Raw genomic sequence first — 19,107 nt, 5'->3', positions numbered from 1 at the left:
CACCTGTTAATATGTTGTTCTGCGTTTTTGTTTTGAATTTCAGGTGTGATGGCTGCACGGGGGTTGCTAACTAACCCGGCAATGTTTGCCGGTTATGATGACACTCCTTTGGAGTGCGTATGGGACTGGGTGGACATCTCTACAGCGCAAGGGACACCATTCACCTGCTTCCACCATCATCTTATCTACATGCTGGAGAGGGTTAGCTCACAGCCTGAGAGAAAAGTCTTCAATTCTCTGTCCAGTACAGCAGCTGTCATAGATTACCTTCACAACACATATGGATCAGGACAACATCCGTATGGGACATGATATTATGTAACATCTACAACAACCAATTTTACTTTTATTTTTTATATATATTTTTGTCAAATAAAACTAATACTTGCAACTCTGTTGCATTGGTTTATTTTGCTACAATCAAGTCCCAACTACAAAGTACATCTTTGGGTATTTTAATGTGGCGCCCACTGAATTCGGTCAAAATGTGTTGATTATCACAATCATCAGCATAAAGGTGTACTCAGGTTAACATTACAAAGCAGTATATTTGCATCACTTACACTTTTGTGTACTGCCATGATTCAACTGTTGTCTAATATACAAATGAGTGTTTATGAGTGCAATGGAAAGAATATTTCCATGTACTGAAAGATGGAATTTTCCATTCATCATTACACTTTTCAATGCATGAAAATCTTTTGCACAAATGGAAAACATTCATTGTATTTTATTAAACCCCTAAATAGAGGCTGCAACCGCATAATTGAGGCAAAGTCCGTGTGTGATCTTTAGCATCCTTGTATCATAGGCACGTTTTTATTTTAAAAAAAAAGTAGTGGTTTAATAGAGCGAAATGTATGGAACCAAAATGAATGGCATATGGTACCATGTTTCAGTAAAAATTACGTAAATCATAAAGCGGACTATTTTTGTATGTAATGGGACACATAATGCCATGTGACATACAATCCACCAATCGAATGGCGGGGATTTATTTAGTTAGACATTATATAAAGTCGTGAGCAATACTGCAAGATTCGGTATCGCTCCGATACCAAATAAATACAGGGCCAGTATTGCCAATACTGATACTTTTTAATAATTAAGGTGGATGCATAATCAAATTGTTAAATCTGAATGGATGTTCCTGACCTTTTAAGTGTTTCGTGATTTTGTTTTGTCTTTTGGATTATTAATTAGTTAAAACCTAGAACAGAATTGGGGAAAAGCTTATAGGTAAATAGAAAGTACTTTATTATAATAAAAGTTTTTGTTCAGAAACCATAGAACAGTGACAAAATATTTTTATTCCAAATGGACTGTCGTGTCTGGATTTTTTTTTTCTTAAAGTGTGCAAAGTTATCACTGGAGAACAAATTAAAACAGTTTTTGTTTTTTGTTTTTTTTCAGGTACAGTGTTCAGAAACTACAGTACAAAAATTAAATATTCAGTGCACTCTTTTCTGAATTTTTCTTAAACAGTGTACAGAATTATCACTCTACAACAGATGTTATAAAACAAGTAGAATTTCTAGTAGAATGTGTGTTCAGGAAGTACAATACACAATTTATCATCTCAAGTGCACTTCTCTGCTGCAGTGCACACAGGACAGAAACTAAAACTAGTTCTCTTATTACACTGGTATCGATTAATATCGATACCAACGTTTGTGTCAATATTATCGAATCGGCCTACCAGTAATCCATCCATTTTCTATACCACTTGCTTAATTTAAGGGTCACGGAGGTGCTGGAGCCTATCCCACCGGTAATATAAACCTTATTACAGATGAGCAGTAGCCTAATAGAGTGCGTGAGAGATAGATATATACAACCCCTGGCAATAATTATGGAATCACTGGCCTCGGAGGATGTTCATTCAGTTGTTTAATTTTGTAGAAAAAAAGCAGATCACAGACATGACACAAAACTAAAGTCATTTCAAATGGCAACTTTCTGGCTTTAAGAAACACTATAAGAAATCAGGAAAAAAAAATTGTGGCAGTCAGTAACGGTTACTTTTTTAGACCAAGCAGAGGGAAAAAAATATGGAATCACTCAATTCTGAGGAATAAGTTATGTAATCATGAAAAACAAAAGAATGCTCCAATACATCACTAGTATTTTGTTGCACCACCTCTGGCTTTTATAACAGCTTGCAGTCTCTGAGGCATGGACGTAATGAGTGACAAACAGTACTCTTCATCAATCTTGACTCCAACTTTCTCTGATTGCTGTTGCCAGATCAGCTTTGCAGGTTGGAGCCTTGTCATGGACCATTTTCTTCAACTTCCACCAAAGATTTTCAATTGGATTAAGATTCGGACTATTTGCAGGCCATGACATTGACCCTATGTGTCTTTTTGCAAGGAATGTTTTCACAGTTTTTGCTCTATGGCAAGATGCACTATCATCTTGAAAAATGATTTCATCATCCCCAAACATCCTTTCAATTGATGGGATAAGAAAAGTGTCCAAAATATCAACGTAAACTTGTGCATTTGATGATGTAATGACAGCCATCTCCCCAGTGCCTTTACCTGACATGCAGCCCCATATCATCAATGACTGTGGAAATTTACATTTTCTCTTCAGGCAGTCATCTTTATAAATCTCATTGGAACGGCACCAAACAAAAGTTCCAGCATCATCACCTTGCTCAATGCAGATTCGAGATTCGTTACTGAATATGACTTTCATCCAGTCATCCACAGTCCACGATTGCTTTTCCTTAGCCCATTGTAACCTTGTTTTTTTTCTGTTTAGGTGTTAATGATGGCTTTCGTTTAGCTTTTCTGTATGTAAATCCCATTTCCTTTAGGCGGTTTCTTACAGTTCGGTCACAGACGTTGACTCCAGTTTCCTCCCATTCGTTCCTCATTTGTTTTGTTGTGCATTTTTGATTTTTGAGACATATTGCTTTAAGTTTTCTGTCTTGACGCTTTGATGTCTTCCTTGGTCTACCAGTATATTTGCCTTTAACAACCTTCCCATGTTGTTTTTATTTGGTCCAGAGTTTAGACACAGCTGACTGTGAACAACCAACATCTTTTGCAACATTACGTGATGATTTACCCTCTTTTAAGAGTTTGATAATCCTCTTCTTTGTTTCAATTGACATCCCTCGTGTTGAAGCCATGATTCATGTCAGTCCACTTGGTGCAACAGCTCTCCAAGGTGTGATCACTCCTTTTTAGATGCAGACTAACGAGCAGATCTGATTTGATGCAGGTGTTAGTTTTGGGGATGAAAATTTACAGGGTGATTCCATAATTTATTCCTCAGAATTGAGTGAGTCCATATTTTTTTCCCTCTGATTGGTCTAAAAAGTAACCGTTACTGACTGCCACAATTATTTTTCCTGATTTCTTATAGTGTTTCTTAAAGCCAGAAAGTTGCCATTTGAAATGACTTTAGTTATGTCTGTGATCTGCTTTTTTCCCTACAAAATTAAACTGAATGAACATCCTCCGAGGCCGGTGATTCCATAATTATTGCCAGGGGTTGTGTATATCAATCAATCAATCAATTTTTTTTATATAGCGCCAAATCACAACAAACAGTTGCCCCAAGGCGCTTTATATTGTAAGGCAAGGCCATACAATAATTATGTAAAACCCCAACGGTCAAAACGACCCCCTGTGAGCAAGCACTTGGCTACAGTGGGAAGGAAAAACTCCCTTTTAACAGGAAGAAACCTCCAGCAGAACCAGGCTCAGGGAGGGGCAGTCTTCTGCTGGGACTGGTTGGGGCTGAGGGAGAGAACCAGGAAAAAGACATGCTGTGGAGGGGAGCAGAGATCGATCACTAATGATTAAATGCAGAGTGGTGCATACAGAGCAAAAAGAGAAAGAAACAGTGCATCATGGGAACCCCCCAGCAGTCTACGTCTATAGCAGCATAACTAAGGGATGGTTCAGGGTCACCTGATCCAGCCCTAACTATAAGCTTTAGCAAAAAGGAAAGTTTTAAGCCTAATCTTAAAAGTAGAGAGGGTGTCTGTCTCCCTGATCTGAATTGGGAGCTGGTTCCACAGGAGAGGAGCCTGAAAGCTGAAGGCTCTGCCTCCCATTCTACTCTTACAAACCCTAGGAACTACAAGTAAGCCTGCAGTCTGAGAGCGAAGCGCTCTATTGGGGTGATATGGTACTACGAGGTCCCTAAGATAAGATGGGACCTGATTATTCAAAACCTTATAAGTAAGAAGAAGAATTTTAAATTCTATTCTAGAATTAACAGGAAGCCAATGAAGAGAGGCCAATATAGGTGAGATATGCTCTCTCCTTCTAGTCCCCGTCAGTACTCTAGCTGCAGCATTTTGAATTAACTGAAGGCTTTTTAGGGAACTTTTAGGACAACCTGATAATAATGAATTACAATAGTCCAGCCTAGAGGAAATAAATGCATGAATTAGTTTTTCAGCATCACTCTGAGACAAGACCTTTCTGATTTTAGAGATATTGCGTAAATGCAAAAAAGCAGTCCTACATATTTGTTTAATATGCGCTTTGAATGACATATCCTGATCAAAAATGACTCCAAGATTTCTCACAGTATTACTAGAGGTCAGGGTAATGCCATCCAGAGTAAGGATCTGGTTAGACACCATGTTTCTAAGATTTGTGGGGCCAAGTACAATAACTTCAGTTTTATCTGAGTTTAAAAGCAGGAAATTAGAGGTCATCCATGTCTTTATGTCTGTAAGACAATCCTGCAGTTTAGCTAATTGGTGTGTGTCCTCTGGCTTCATGGATAGATAAAGCTGGGTATCATCTGCGTAACAATGAAAATTTAAGCAATACCGTCTAATAATACTGCCTAAGGGAAGCATATATAAAGTGAATAAAATTGGTCCTAGCACAGAACCTTGTGGAACTCCATAATTAACTTTAGTCTGTGAAGAAGATTCCCCATTTACATGAACAAATTATATATATTATTATTATATATAATTATATATATATATATATATATATATATATATATATATATATATATATATATATATATATATATATATATATATATATATATATATATATTAGATAGATAGATAGATACTATGCTTGGTAGTTTTCCGCATCATCATAATCGTGGTGACCTGCATTTTATTTTGAAGGTGCAGACCGGAAGCTGTTCTGAGCGGCGAAAGAACAAGGAAAAGGAAAAGCATTGAGAAGGTGCTGTGCTTTTGCTGATTTGTTGATGTCATAATTTGGTGACTTTTGGTAAGAATTGTGATTTTATATCGACTTGAGATGTGATTTGAATTATGAGCGCCCCCCCTTACTTCCTTCAAACTGAATTTAGTTAGCTGTTCAACAGTTGATGTAAGATTAGCTAAATTCATTTAGCTCTTGGTTTGGTCTAATAGCCAGAGCTTCAATATTTAGCAAATGCAAATTCCTGCTCGTACCCACGTAATTACAAGTGCCATCTGATAGTAATGTGATTTAGTCAGCAGTTCGTTACTTTGTAAATTTGAGGTATGTGACGTCATTAAAAAAAACCAGTAGGGGCTCTTTTCCTCTGATCACAGGCTTTTGTTTTGCAAATGAAAGAAAAGCAGTCGAGATGAACCTGCTTGGTCACGGGGATTACATTGTTTAAAACTGATTTTTAGTCTACTTTGAATGGATCAGTATGATTGGGACTTAATGTTAAACCACCACAAAGCCCACCGTTCTCAGCTTCATGTAGGAAGCTCCCTGGTATAATCAAATATTTGATTTGAAACGACTCACTTCAGACTAATGCGACATATGTCACGTACATTCACAAGTGAACTTTTGTTTCACCTGTGAGACACGCCCACTTAACAGATCTGTGCTGTGTTCAACACACCTGCATGTCCTGTGGTGCAGTGACTATTGACCCGGCGGTCGGGCACCCAGAGTCGAAGTTTGCTATTCGCCTGACAGCGTACATGTAGCTCAGCGCCACGTTGATTAATGTATAAAAAATTAAAAGTATAAAAAGCACTCATCATACAAATTGGACAACCAAGCAGAATCTTTCTTCAGACGTTTTTCTGTTCTCTTCTGCCTATGAAGTTGCAGGAAACGGCTTCTGTTGGTTTTTAAAAAAGGCAAAGTGCTTCAGCTTCTCCTTCATTTGAATAAAAAAAAACAAACAAAAAAATCCCCTGGTGACACCCCCACACCCAAGCACCACTGTGGTCTAAATTTCTGGCGAGAGCCCTGTGTATGAACATTTATCTCTGCCAGATCTATATCAGGGGGAGTCCCACTGATGTTTGGCCCAAGATCACAGCAGGCGAATACCGTATTTTCCGGACTATAAGTCGCACTTTTTTACATGTTTTGGCGTGGGGTGCGACCTATACTCCGGTGCGACTTATAAATGAAAAATATACCGGTAGGATCTCAATTAATTTACTGTAACAAAACAATTTTACGTGACAGAGTCAATCTATGTTTTAAAATGGCCACCAGAAAAGGAAATGCAATGCATCATGGGCACTGTAGTATGGTGGCCGTCCTATAGGTTATGCTGGTCGCGGTAACCAATCAGAGAACAGAATGTTGGACGCGTATTCCTCACCTCACCCACAGCGTGAGAAGCTGACGAACACGGTGCTTGCTGTTATTCCGGCATGGCGAACAAAACAGCTTCAACCCTTGGATATCAGTGTGAGCAGAGTGTTTAAGTTGACGCTGAGAGCTGCGTGGGAGCACTGGGTGAGCGACGGTGGAGGATTAGCGTGTGCACTTGGAAGGAGCTGGCGTTGATGATTGTGAAAAGCGTTTGAAGTAGACGAACATGGTGTTTATTCCGGGACGGCTAACAAAACAGCTTCAACCCTTGGATATCAGTGTGAGCAGAGTTGACGCCGAGAGCTGCATGGGAGCACTGAGCGACGGCGGAGGATTAGCGTCTGCACTTGGAAGGAGCTGTATCGACACCGCTGGGCGGTCATGAGCTGCGCAGGTAGGCGCTGCATGGTTTGGCTCGCAATGTGGTCCACAAAATACAAACATATCCGTAGGTAAAATGCAGCTCACGAGAGGGCACTCGAGGCTTGTGTGACTGTTCCTGCGACTTCTGACTACCATAGAAAAATAAAAATTTCAACGTTACTGATAACTTAACAAGACAACGGAGAAGGCCCGAAAAAATGCCACCAAAAAGAAAATCATACTCTGCAGATTACAAGTTGCGACTGGTTAAATATGCATGTTCTGGCATGTCCAGGCACATCCACAATTTCTCGGATAATCACTCGATGGAAAAACCACTGACAGCTGTCTGAACGCCATCTCAAAGCCGTACTGTGAGACCAAAACGGAGGTGCTTTTGGCTCGCTCCAGTAGCGAATCCATCATGACGCGCGAAGCCTCCGCACGGCTTTCCATGACAAAATCTCTTGTTAAAAGTGAAATCTGCTGGAAAATGGTTGACGTCCAGCTCTTGTGATAAACAGAGAAATGGCACACGATGGTCACGGATCCAGACAGCCATCCTTTTAGAAATGAAATGGTCGTTCAGCCTGTTGATGGCGGCTTCGGAGCGCGGCGCGCCCTGCAGCCGCTGGGGGCCGTCCTTAAAGTGACAGTAACAGTCCTTATTCTCTACCAAGCCCGTAACATTTTCACCAAAAGCCAGATAAATTTTTCTAATGGTTTCCAGCTGCCAGTCTCTAACAGTTTCTGAAAAAAATTCTGATGGAAAAAAAGCCCAAATCATTCCGCCATTTCCTGGCAATGAAAGTCCGACGAGGGGGCTGGACCACTCCTCACTCAAAGCCTGCTCACAGGCGAATGACGCAACCGACAGGCGTGGAAAAACTCACGCATGCGCACGAGGGTTCAAGCTTGTCTGACGCAATCACACGTGATTCAAATCCATATGGCTTTTGAAAAAAATAATAAGGTCGGATACTTTTCTAATAGACCTCGTATTCACATAAATTTTGCAGTTATGCATTAAAACATCATGTTCCTGCAGCGTTAATGTTGGCGCTGTCACAAGCTTCATGTAGCCCAGATGAATTTCTTTTTTCTTTCAAGGTCATGAATGCAAAATGAGCTTATCCATGATGTTCAAAGAATAATATATCCCTTGTCTGTCTATAAACCTCCCAAAAATGAGACAAGTCCATCCGCTCCCTCTTGTTGCATGTTCCAGTTTTCAAAAGATATGTTGTTGCGACATTCATCACATTTAGTCATAATTCACCATAACCGAGCCGTCCTCTGTCTGTTCTCTGATCTGTTAACATGCCCAGATGTGCTGAGCGCAGACAATGTGTCCCATGTCCCGCATGTGTTAACATGCCAAGTCGTGCATACTGAGCTTCCTGTCTTGACTGTGTATTTTATGCAAATAAATCCTCTCAGCACCTTTGATGTCTGTTCCCGTATTAGCTCTTGCGTGGGCGATCAGTAATGCTCATTCTTGTCTTGCCAACACGTATACGTGTTATTCATTTTTTTTTTTTTGCCTCCTTGCTCTCGGCCGAGACGGACGCATTTTTCCTCTCTCCCTCCCTCCCTATCTTTCCTGCTTCTGTGGCTTGTTGTCTGTGAGGCTGCCAGCTTTGCTCTTCTGGAAAATGGCAAAAATGAATCTGTTAAAGTGGTCTCTGAACGCAATTGACACTATTTTTTCTACAAGACACTTGGGGGTGGAGGACCCGACCTGTCCTGCCGGGACGCATGTGATGGGCTACGCGATGGACAGTTGGAGGAAATGGCAGGTCATGTGCCTTTACACGCTGTCTGTGGAGGACGTCGAAGATGTGTATATATTTGGCACGGTGGTGACCGGCTTTCTGCTGTGTGGAGCGGGCATAGCGCTGGTTTACCGGAAAATTAAGAAGGTGGAAGCGGCAATAATTGGCCCGTCCAGGCTGCCCCACATGATTGATTCGATTGGAAGGGCAGTATCAGCTCAGTTGACGGGTGTTAACCGCACGTTGGAAACCATCTCTGGGAGGATGGCTGCACTGGAAAACCGCTTTGATCGTCAGTAATGGCCACATCTCCTCTCCTATATTCAGATGTATTGAAAGACACTCTGTTTCAGACTGTGGAATCTTTCAGGCGTCTGCTAATCTGGATATTCATTCGGCTTCCCAAAACACAGCTGCACTTCAAGGCCGCTGTGATAAAAACCTCCTGAAGAAGAACAATACCTAAGCCTCACTCCCCGGTCTCCCCCCGCCCTTACCTTCTCCAGCTCTGACGTTGACTGTGGACAGTGGACTGTTCAGGGCTGGGCCCCTTTTCCCTCCAGGATGGACAAACAAGGCCGTTGACAGCGCCTAAAGGCTGCCTCCGGAGTGTTCTGTCTGATAACTGGACTTTTCAAATCTCGGTCGTCGTCTCTTGTCTCTCGTCTGTGTGTGTGATCATTGTTTTTTTTTTTTTGTGCTGATGGGTTTTTTTTTTTTTTTTCCTTCATTGCTGCTGTGTAGTTTAACGCAGCAGCTGTGAAGGTTTTTCTCTCCCTAGTTTAACCTTGTGTGTGCTTTTAATATGTGTTCATGTACCGGGCCGGCTTATGTGTGTTATGTGTGTGTCGTCTGTTGTCATGAGGCCGGTCATGGTTTGCTCAGCCCTGCTATTGACCTAGGCATGGATGTACATCTGGAGCTGGTCCCCGGGTACCTAAAGGCGACCTCTGCTCCTAACTGGCAATTAGGATGGGTTAAATGCAGTAGACCCAATTCATTGTGCAGGGAACATGTTCCTATGTGCATATGACAATAAAATTCTTTTGAATCCTTGAATACGGAAACCTGTCTCCGATGAACTGTCTTGCATATTGATAAAGCTGTTTCCTGACAAGCTGTCTCGCATACTAATATTTACTGCCTCACCTGTGTATGCTTGCTGTGCATACAACAAAGCTTTCTCACTCCTGTGGTGCTTTTCTCGGTCAGAACTCCTGTAAAGTAACAGGCGGAGCCAAGCTGTCTAAAGATGTGTGACTTGTGAGTAAAGTATCATATACAAACTACTAGTTGGAACGATTAAGTTGTCAAATGAATGTGAGAATTAAACGGTGCGCACTTGCATTGCCAAAATGGGAAAATTGTGTCTCCTTCCTCCATCACAACTTCTACAGTGTGCTCACTCAGGCTAATCAGAGATTTCCCCTAGATGACACCATCTTGGGAAATACCCCATCCTCTTAGTGGGTGACACCCACCCAGCTATAGGTGTTTGTTCCATCCACTGAGTCCGTCTCTCATCTTCCATCTTCTGCCGAGTTCTGCCTACCTTGGCATACAGAAAGCTCAAACCACATTTTAGCAACAAATCTCTAAAACATATTTTAGAGAGCTCGGAGATCTGTGCAGACTTGTTGAAAAGTCCTGTGACTAGTTCACTTTTTAAAAAAACTAATACGTTGTTACATTGCACCACCCACAACTCTTTGCTGAGTTTTAGGGAAATTATTTTGAAATTGACTTCAGTAAGAACTAAGTACAGTGCTGCATTGAATATATGTACGAATGAAATACGCCTGCCCTGTTAATGAGTTGTATATATTGATGTGTTTTTGTGGTGAGAAAAGTACACAGCCAGATAGATAATGTGCATCTGGACTCAAATAATGAATCTACAAAATCTTATTCTGGCTTATGGCGTGAAGGAAAATGTTCACCTCTCTGATTTGATCTTTTTGAGTAAGGATGATTGCTTTGTCAGTAAATTTCATATCATTGAATTTTGGACTATTGGTTTTTTGGGTTTTTGTACTGCCTCCAAAGGTGAGCTTGCAGTGTTGACTGATTAGACTGTGTTTTGTTAGGTGACAAGATCAGTGTAATGGTTGGATATTTCATAGCTTTGCATCATTTTTAACTTATTTCTTCTGGCAGACATCATGTCCAGGAAACTGTAGGGCAGCGGATAACATAGAAATCATGAAGATGTGTATAAAAGCATCAGATTTGGCATAATTGATGTTCATGGCGTACTTTACAAATCTGAGTAATTTGCTACTCAGAAGTCCAAGATGGTGAATATTTTTCAAGATGGCTGCCAAAGCAAACTAGCAAATTATGAAGTTCCCCCATTTAACAATGTAATTTTCCTTTTTAAAAGTATTTAGATTGAGCAATTTAATAGTAATTTAAATTGGAGATGAGTTGCTATTATAATTGGACGTCTAAAAGTACCTTTGCTCAGTCACAACTCTTTAACTCATACCTTTAGTGTGCAATTGGTTCACCTTGTAGCTGTAACTACTACTTATCATCTCAAAGAAAACTGTAGATCTACAAAAATCATCTGCATTTATCAGGAGTGGAGATTTTAATGTCAGAACAGAACCTTGAAATCACATTTGAACAACAAATAAAGAAATTCAGCTTTGTAATTTTCATAGTTATCACATTCATCATACAAATACAGAGTGTAAATAATCTAAAACAAACATAAAAATCGAGAAAATTGTTTTAAAAAATGTATGCTCATGTATATATACATATAAATAAATGACTGGACATCACGAATCAACATAAGTATAAATGAATCAACATGAGTGTGAAGTCTATAAAGGAACATTGAAGTAAAACATAATTGTCAAGTAAAATTACAGAACTTGTATTTACAGCTCTGAATTGTAAAAAAAAGAATCCTCTGGAATTACACGTGGAATGAATAAGAGAACTAAATCACAATAAATACCACGGTACCCTCGGCCGTATGAGCACGTAATCAGTGAAACAGTGTGTAGAAAGAATATGACCTCTTGACCCCTTAGAATAGGTCAAGGTTAGCCATTTTTTAACTTGTCCAAGGTCTGTGTCCCAAGAATGTTCCTTGTGAATTTGAAGACCCTGGCAATAATAGAACTGGACTTATGTTGAGCACAGGCAGGCGGACAGCTGGAGACAGTCTTCACTATACCCCATGGCTATATTTTGATGTTGGGTCATGATGTCCAGAAATGATGTTCAAACTACATTTGTAATGTGAACAATCCTTGCAGCTAACATGCTGTTACAGCACCTTGCCAAGTACCTTAACATTATTTCTTAACAACTCCAATTTTATCTCTAAAACATGTTGGCACTTCATTTGTGTCAACCACATGAAAATTGGCTGCCATGATGGATTTTCAAGTGGCCAATAGGTCAGGATTTTTGAATACACCCATGGGAACATTCTGCCATGAAATGAACGTTATCCGCTCCACTATTACTCTTCTGGTTCCTTCACCATCTTTGTCAGGGTGACTGACTCTAACGTGTGATGTTCTTCAGACACGCTGAGTGGAGATGACGCTTCAGTGGACTGCAGTGGCAACCTTCCTTTACGCGGAAATCGGCGTTCTCGTCATCCTGTGTTTGCCGTTCATCTCTCCTCGGAGGTAGGTTTACAAAACTCTGGTTTACTGTCACCTCTATTTTTGGTGTGATTCAGTGAAAATTGACAGGAAATTAAATTTTGAACACTGCTCGTTTAAATTTTTCCATTTGCTCTTGCAGATGGCAGCGCATTTTTCACCTGAGGATCTGGAACAGTGTGGCGAGGTTCTGGAACAGGGTGTTTCTCACCATGATCATAATCCTCATCGTCCTCTTCCTTGGCGAGTTGAACTTCAGCTGTCTTAGAGAGTATTTGGATGTGTATGTTGACAAAAGTGGGGTAGGAGCAACTAAATTACAGGGCTGTGAAAGCTCCGCAGGTCCGAGGAATTCCATGGATTTCATCATGGGGAGGAGGGGGGTGGGGGGGAGTATTAGTGTTGTACTCTGTAATCGTGATCGTCACTGAGTTTTTAAAATTCTTATCGCAAAGCCTTTCCTTTTTTACGACATCGTGCAAGTTTTATGAGTCCGCGGACACTGATCTGTGTGTTACAGATACAAATCTGTGTCCTCGGTTTTGCGGAACTTCGCGGAGGAAAAATGCCACTCAAAGTGTAGCTGTTAGGACAGTTGTCATAAAGCGGGACTGGTTGGTTGCTGTGGTGATGCCCTGTCGCTTCTTTAAGACGCTTAAGCTAAATGTAGCATGTGGACATCACAAACCTTTAGACCTCAAGTTTTTAAAAGAAGAATTTTGCAGCATGTCTGTGTCATGGAGCAACATCAGACAGAGCGAAGATGGCAAGGAAGACGGTCTGAAAATGTTTGACAAGGACAAGAATCCGTGGAATTGTCGCTGGCTTCATCAACACACCTAAAAGATAAAAGAAACCGGAAAAGTGAACTGTGCCTACTTAGGAAACACAGTAAGAATTTCTGTCTCCCTGGAAAATAAACATCGTGCTGTTCAAACAAGATTTTAGATAAGATTGTGAAACTTTTTTGATTAATCTAGACTTTTTTCCATTGGAAAAATACATTGTGGCTTTGAATGGATTTACCTGAATTTATACAAGAATGTAAATTAGTTTTTATTTAATGCAGACTTTTTTTCATGGGAATAAAAGAGACTGTGGATTTACAGGAATTTACACAATATGTGGGTTTTTTACTATAAGGTGGGTTATTGATATTTTACCATGATTTTCCAAATATTCTACAAGCTTTAGCTGTGGTTTTTGAAATGCTTTAACTGTCTTTTCAGTCCATGAATTTCATGTAGTTTAATTGTTCTGATTTAATGCATAATTTGGTTTACAATTAAAAGGAAAATCATTCCAGTTCCTGCTTCCATGTCATATTCTGTTATTTCAACATGATCATTGACAGTTTAAATTAACGGCTAAATCTAAGATCATTTAAATATGTACTTCTTTTGAGATTTTTTTTCTTCCAGGAGATGCTGAAAATGTATCATTAGATACAAAATTGATTTGGTTTCTGGTGCCCCACGGACCCTAGACCCCGGCTTGACCCCCTGCAAATTTTCCTCGGATTTCATGATTTTCATTTCACAGCCCTGAAATTTAAAAAAAAAAGAGAACTTTTTAATTACATTTTAGATTTATGAGGAAATGTTAAACACTAAGTTTGCATTGTTGTTCCACCATTTGACAGAACTCACTGGGTTGCTCATGTGTCCTCAGATGCGGTGCGAGAGGTGCGGAAATATTCCTCTCCGGACATCAGCAGAGATGCTAAGCTGCAGCCGAACATGTACGACCACCTGCACATGAAGCTGTTCAGAGCGCAGAGGAATTTGTACATCTCTGGGTTTGCTGTTTTCCTCTGGCTGTGAGTCTTTTTCTGCCTTATACACACAGATTATTGTTATAAGTGTTACATGATGTAAATTATCACTGAGATGACCTGGTTGGGGGGTTTGAATGAGCTTTATACCCACTGAGGTACACCAGGAGCCTTGGATGTTTATTATTCGAGCGGCGCTGCCCAGTGGGCAGCAGTGGCCAGTGTTGCTTTTGCACTGAGCGGCCACTAAAACACAAGTGCTAATCTCAGCAACCTCCCTCAGCAAATAAAAATGGAAAACGAATATTTGCCCTGTTTTTGGTTTGGTTCAAAGCAATGATTTTAAATGCATTGTGTAAATAAAATTGGATTATTTCTTTTTTTACACCACCTAACAAAATTAAAATTCCTATAAACATTATTATTTACTGAGAGTCATTTTTTCCCCCCAGACTTCTAACGTAATCCTTTTGCAGGGTTATGAAGCGGGTTATCACATTGATTAATGAACTGGGAAGTGTGTACGTTACCACCGCCGCCCTGCAGGTGCAGGCTGACACCGCTAACCAGACAGCCGAGAAATACAGGGAGGACAATGAACTACTGAAGAAGGTGAGATCAACAGTTTCACAGCTGTTACGTAGTTCATCTAAAACTACAAAAACAAATAAAAAAAAAACAAAAAACAAAAACGATCCACCTGAGGCTTATCCACACTCTCTACCTACAAACCTGGTGTTTACTAAATCCTACTGCACAGGGTGGTGCTGTGCACGCTCATGTGTACACAAATGGAAGCTGATACCCTTATAGTATTAAACCTGAATACATCAGAAAAAAGTGGAAAAAAATTGCAGGTTTATACTGATTGAGACAACCCAACAAAATTAATTTTGCATATTAGATTCTGTAAGGCTTTTTTTTTCCCCCACCTACTCCACAATGTCAAAATCAGAACACTAAAAAGTGTGTGTCTGCATGCACTTGTTTTCATGACAATTCAAGACATTTTTATAACACACCTTCAGTATCAGGACACTGAAAAATTAGGACATTTTCCATGCCCCCCACCCCAACATGCTCCCAGACCAAAAAATCTCTGATGTACTAAAATATCACATTTAAAAAAAATAAATAAATAAGTGTATGTGTGTTTAAAGTTGTTGCTCATCTTCAATTTCACTGCCTAGTGGCCAGTTTTGGAACTTAACACACTTTTCACACACTTTCAGTGTGATGTTATTGTACTCAGAAGTTACATAGTGTCCTCATATGTAGCATAAAAATCAGGTTTGACCAAAATATAGCCCGAGCCAAAAACTCAACAGGTAAGACATATTCCTGTAAGCATGGGTCAAAATGAAGTTGATTCAAAGGACCTTGGGAAAGACATGTTTGCATTTTTCAGATCTCTGTCATACGTCCGAATATGTCATGAAAACGTGTGTGTGTGTGAGTGAGATTATTTTATAAATCCCATCTTGAAAAGGTTTTTTTTTTTTGCATATTTTCTTGTGTATTACATTTCTTGATGATGCACTTCAGACGCTGATGGATGGCAAAGGTGACAAGGCCACAGCGGAGGGCATGGAGCTGCTGAGAAAGGAGGTGGAGGAACTGAAAGAAGAACTGAAGACTGCAGGAGATGGTTAGTTTTTGTGCAATGTTCAAACTAAAATAGTGCCGAGAACCAACACACTGACCTCATGTACATCTGCACAACAGGATTTGTCAAAAAAAAATACTGAACTAAGGTTGGTGGAGCATGAGTCTGGGACAGGAAGTGTGCCGGTATGACGGGTGTTTCCCGTCTTTCTGCGTGGTTGTGAGACTTTGGTGTTACCCTGTCCAAAAGTGACAACTGGAAGTCTTTGGTACAAGGTCTCTCTGGAGGATCTCTGTGTCAGATAAACACTTACTTAGAGGAGGATCCACTTGCATTGTAAGGGAATGTCGGTTCAGACATTTTTGCTTGCATGATCCCGTGTGCAAGCGACTTAGTGTTGAGGACTCCAACAACTGGTAAAGGCCAAGAGAACGCCTAGTTTTTCTACAAATGAAGCATGATGTACGGCTCGCAGCCGTCACGATACTCTGCCACAGGAAAAACACCTCTGTTGGAAGCCTTAAGGACAAGTTGGAACATGTCCAGCTGTTAAACAATTTCTCATATACTCACTCCACTGAAAGCCATCAAAAGCCGCCTGGATTTTACAAATGGTTATCAACACGGAGGTGTTTTTCCTGTGCCGCCGCACCGCGCTGGCTGCGTCCCGACGCGCGGACCCGTCCGCACGTCTTTCATTAAAAAATCTCCTTTAACAGTGGAATATCTGGATAAAATGCTGAAACCGACTTCTTCTGAAACTTCTCTGTTCTCTCACGACGTCCTGGATCAATAGAGCCTGAAATGTGGAGGGTTTCAGTTTGAAACAGGCTGACGACGGCGCCTGGGAGTGCTGCACAACGTCTCGCACCGTGGGAAGTCCTTAAAGCGACAGAATCACCTCAAAATCTCTCATCAGCCGTTAAAATTTTCAATGAAAACCAGCTTAATTTTTCGAACCGTGTCCACTTCGATGTGTCTCACAGGTTTAGAAAAAATTTTGATCAAACAAAGCGCCAGTCTCTCAGCAACTTCTCAGACAAAGGAATTCCGACGAGGGGCTGGACGACTCCTCCCACAAGGAGTGCTCACAGGCGAATGACGTCACCGACAGGCGTGGAAAAACTCACGCATGCGCACGAGGGTTCAAGCATGTCTGACGTAAAAACATATGAATGAAATCCATATAGTTTTTGAAAAAAATAAAAAGGACCTATACTTTATTGACAGCCCTCGTATCTCTTATTTATTTATTTTTTAAAAACTTATCTGAGGCTGCTTTTTAAAGTCTGCAGTTCTACAGGTTAAAGTCCTTGACGATGTCTCCTGGTCACATGTGATTGTTTCCTCTCCAGCTCTGAAGAACTCTGAGTCAGAGGCAGACATCATGAAGAAGCAGATGGGAGGTCTCGCTCGAGAGTACGACAGACTGCTGAAGGAACATCAGGCGCTTCAGGTGAGGTTGCGCCAGAAAGTCCCAGCAGGCTAATTTCTGTCTGATCAATCACTGCTGGGATATAGAAACTTCCAGATGATAGTCAGGCTAATGAGATGAGCAGCAGCAGCTTGAATGCACATTAGTTATGTCAAAAAAGTCTTGCAATTCTTGCTCAATCTATTCTGTTGCCTGAGAAAGTGCTACAGTGATGATAGCAGCAACTTGCTGATCAGTTGAAAGATTTTTTTCAGCTCGAAGTGCAACTGCATTAACGAAAAAAAGCATGTGGGGAGCACTATGAACACAGGTCGTAAGTGTCTTTAAAAAAAAGTCTTAAAAACCAACCACTGTCTTAAAATAAAATCACAATTGCTGGTGCTGCAATGGCTCATGTGTTTGGCCATTCAAGGTACAGTTACATCACTAATGGTTTCTCTTATGCAGGGAAAGTTCCTAACCTGAAATAGGAGCTAAAAAGCCCCCAAAACGGTACCGAATGTCCAGTGGAATGTTGTGGCAGGAGCACACAAAAAACGAGTTACTTCCTCAATCAGTTCTGAAGCCCCTTTCACACCGGGCCTGTGTGGTGTTGCATTGTGCTACGGTGGTCTAGTGGTTAAGGCGATGGGCCTTGAAACATAAACTAGCTAGCTAGAGACCTTGGCATACGCAGTACAATGTTCTTCATGCTACCTTATTCTGGTGGTATGGTAGGTGATGGTCTAGTTGTTAAAGCGTTGGGCTTGAGACCAGAGGATCCTCAGTTCAAATCCCAGCCTGACTGGAAAATCACTAAGGGCTCTTGGGCAAGGTTCTTAATCCCCTAGTTGCTCCCTGTGTGTAGTGAGCACCTTGTATGGCAGCACCTTGACATCAGGGTGAATGTGAGGCATTATTTGTAAAGCGCTTTGAGCGTCTGATGCAGATGGAAAAGCGCAATATAAATAAAGTCCATTTGCCATTTTAAAAAGATTTTTCGCCAGCATGGCGTATGGTAGCATACAATTGCAGAGGCTTGGTCTATAGTAGCGCATTGTTACGAAGACTTGCAAACAGTAGCGAAGTGTTGCGTAGACTGGGTGCAGTGCTCTACTCCAAATGTCCACAAAAAAATAAACGTTAAATTTTTTGCGTCCCTCAGCGTATTGCCATTTCGGGCTGCATAAGCTTGGCATAGATGGTACGCCGCATTACGCAACTCTAGATTGGCCTGGTGTGAAAGGGGCTGAAGAAAGGTACTGTACATCTGCATGCCTTTGCACAGCCCCATTCCACTACGTTATATTTATGACAGTGAACATAGTTTTGTCTGTTTGATTCCTTTACTACTTACAGAAGTATTTTTTTCCTTTTCTTTTTATTGTTCTTTTTTATTGTTCTAAAAAGAAAAGAAAAAAAAATGCTTCTGTAAGATGTCATCTTACAGAAGCATTTTTTTTTCTTTTCTTTTTATTGTGTTTTGTGCACCAGTGACACCAGATCAAATTCCTTACTTACTTGGCAATAAATTCAATTCTAATTCTGAAGAAAGAAAATCCCTTCAGTGGGAAAGTGCCCAGAAATGGTTCTCTTGAAAACCAAGTCCTTAAAACTCACTAGAGCTTTGAATCTTTTTTGTTTTTTCCACATTTTCTTTCCAGAATCTTCACGATGGTGGACAAAAAAAGGACGACTAGTCGCTGTAAAATACAAAACATTGAACTGCTGACACAGAAGTGAGGCTGAAAGAGAAATGAGTACCACCAACGTGCGCTTGCCTTCCAGCCACACCTCGTTCTTGACATCACAAAAGGCAAGGCTGGCTTGTTTGAAGCTGATATCTTCCATGTTGTTAAAAGTACAGAGTTGATCTTGTATTTTATGGAATTGTTAGTTTTGATGGAATTTATGTTTTCCCTCCATTTCTGTTGCACTGGTTTTTGTTGTTTTTTTCATTATGTTCTATGGATATTTGGTCAGGAA

At 40.6% G+C, this 19,107-nt stretch overlaps 1 protein-coding gene across 2 annotated transcripts in view; it reads left to right on the top strand.

The window, feature by feature from the left end:
* Positions 1-18,867, top strand: part of LOC117509635 (tRNA-dihydrouridine(20a/20b) synthase [NAD(P)+]-like) — a 29,687-nt gene extending 10,820 nt beyond the window's left edge. The window contains exons 6-12 of one of the 2 annotated variants that reach the window (XM_034169377.1): positions 12,255-12,351; positions 12,470-12,570; positions 13,999-14,146; positions 14,578-14,713; positions 15,647-15,749; positions 17,063-17,163; positions 18,786-18,867. In XM_034169377.1, the coding sequence (XP_034025268.1) occupies positions 12,255-12,351; positions 12,470-12,570; positions 13,999-14,146; positions 14,578-14,713; positions 15,647-15,749; positions 17,063-17,163; positions 18,786-18,821 (722 nt within the window). In that variant the 3' untranslated portion in view covers positions 18,822-18,867. Of the gene's footprint in view, positions 1-43; positions 415-12,254; positions 12,352-12,469; positions 12,571-13,998; positions 14,147-14,577; positions 14,714-15,646; positions 15,750-17,062; positions 17,164-18,785 lie in introns of those variants that run through there. The other variant, XM_034169376.1, reaches the window with a different exon arrangement.
* Positions 18,868-19,107: the final 240 nt, after the last annotated feature.

This window comes from Thalassophryne amazonica, chromosome 4 (genome assembly GCF_902500255.1).
Source record: "Thalassophryne amazonica chromosome 4, fThaAma1.1, whole genome shotgun sequence".
NCBI classification, from domain to species: domain Eukaryota; kingdom Metazoa; phylum Chordata; class Actinopteri; order Batrachoidiformes; family Batrachoididae; genus Thalassophryne; species Thalassophryne amazonica.
Note: the sequence above shows the minus strand (reverse complement) of the source record. Positions and strands in the feature narration are given on the sequence as shown.